The 1694-nt window shown below is 37.0% G+C and overlaps 1 protein-coding gene across 1 annotated transcript; it reads left to right on the top strand.

Moving 5' to 3' along the window:
* The first annotated feature begins 557 nt into the window (after nt 1-557).
* LOC117170730 (THAP domain-containing protein 1-like) lies at nt 558-917 on the top strand. The gene has a single exon (XM_033357762.1). It carries the CDS (start codon nt 558-560, stop codon nt 915-917), a length of 360 nt encoding a protein of 119 aa, XP_033213653.1.
* The last annotated feature ends 777 nt before the right edge of the window (nt 918-1694 follow it).

The following is a 1694-nucleotide window of genomic DNA, read 5'->3' as shown; positions in this document are numbered from 1 at the left end:
CTCCTCAAAGACGATGTGTTAACGTCAGTAAACTAATCTGACGAAACGTCGCAAAATAATCCCCACGGTGCATATCGGGTCACTCTGATTCTAGCGGTAGAGTCACAGTATTCGAATAGTCAGCAGATTCCGTTGTAGAGTTCAATATAGCGAGAGAGAAATGTTTACTAATCAAAATATTATTTAAGTACAGACTCAATAGTGTTAAATCCAAACGAAAACAAATTGAATCAAATAGGCAAACTGCATTACTGATTGACCCTGAGTTGTTTTCCAATATATTACACTAACTGAGAAGTAGAGGAAAAGCATAACTGTGAAGAGGTGAAGTTCAGGCTCGGTCAACTCTATGAGGGCAAATGGCGAATTTTCAGATCTTGGGAGCGGGGAAATGGGAGGCAGTGAGGGGAGCGAAATTAGTTCCATGTGCCGAACGCAGATAGCTCTGGTGCGCACTCCGGGGTCGACGCGCGTGCGCATCAAGTAGATTGTTTGTTGTCATTTGTTGTTGTCGTCTGCTACAGGATTGTGTTTATGAAAGTTTCGAAATAGTGAAAATGGATAATAAAACGTGCACCGTGAGTGGTTGCGGTCGTCGAAGAGTGAATGATAAGGAGGCGTTCTGGCATAAGTTCCCAACAAGACGGTTAATTGGTTTAAAGTGGGTGCAAGCTACCGGTAACGCAGACTTGCAAAAGTTACCGTACGAAACCATAACCTACAAACGGTTTCTCGTCTGCTGGAGTCACTTTGTTGATAAAGACTTTTGTAAGTCTCAAACTGGTGCTATGAGGTTACAAAGGGATGCAGATCCGACCTTAGGATTGCCCGTCCAGAATGTCGTCCTCAATGAAAGCGCTGGAGAAATTGATTTGCCCGACGTACCTCATGTTCCTTCTCCTAGCACACCCAGCTAGATTGACATGAATGTTGTGCTGCAATTCTCATCCCCGTCAATTGGAAAATTGTCGACATTGGAAAATAATTCCAATGGAGCATAAATTAGGAAAAGCTTTATCTGTTTTGTCGAGGTAAGTTTTACATTTCAATTTCAGTTACAATACAAATTTAAGTATTTAGTTTAACACTGATTTTTGTATTTTGAAATTGAATTATTTCTGTATAATACTGTATAATAATATATATAATTCTGTATAACACTATATAAGCTGTTTAGGGTTTCGATTAGGAAAAGCTCTCTTTGTTTCGTCGAGGTAAGTTTAACATTTGTTCGTATTTCACAATGAAAATGAAAAAAAATTTATCCGCTGGGCGAGCACATTCTCATAGCGTATATAAGATATAATACTTTATATAACTCGTACCTCCATTTGTTTTCATGAAGTTGAGTTTATCTTCTTTCGATATCATTATTATTAAGATTAATTCAGATGAAAATTCTCATTTTCTCTTATGTTTTTGAATTTTGAAAATGCCACAACTCTGACAATTTTTTTCTCATAAAAAAAATCATAACGGTAAATTGTTCCACTTTTTACTTACTACATGGATCCGTACTTACAATTTTTAAGTCTTGGAAAAAAAAATGCAAAAAATTTTCAAAAATCCTCTCACTTTTCTAATTTTCATCCAAAATAGCTGGTTAGCGAACTTGACATATCTTTACGGTCCCTTGAAACGTCTGCAAAATTAGGATCGAATTTGACAATTTTTTTCGGAAGTTATCGAGTTCA

Source organism: Belonocnema kinseyi, chromosome 4, assembly GCF_010883055.1.
Source record: "Belonocnema kinseyi isolate 2016_QV_RU_SX_M_011 chromosome 4, B_treatae_v1, whole genome shotgun sequence".
Classification (NCBI taxonomy): domain Eukaryota; kingdom Metazoa; phylum Arthropoda; class Insecta; order Hymenoptera; family Cynipidae; genus Belonocnema; species Belonocnema kinseyi.
Note: the sequence above shows the minus strand (reverse complement) of the source record. Positions and strands in the feature narration are given on the sequence as shown.

What these genes read in the sequence shown, in the direction of transcription:
- LOC117170730 (XM_033357762.1), top strand. Translation starts at nt 558, where the DNA reads ATGGATAATAAAACGTGCACCGTGAGTGGTTGCGGTCGTCGAAGAGTG.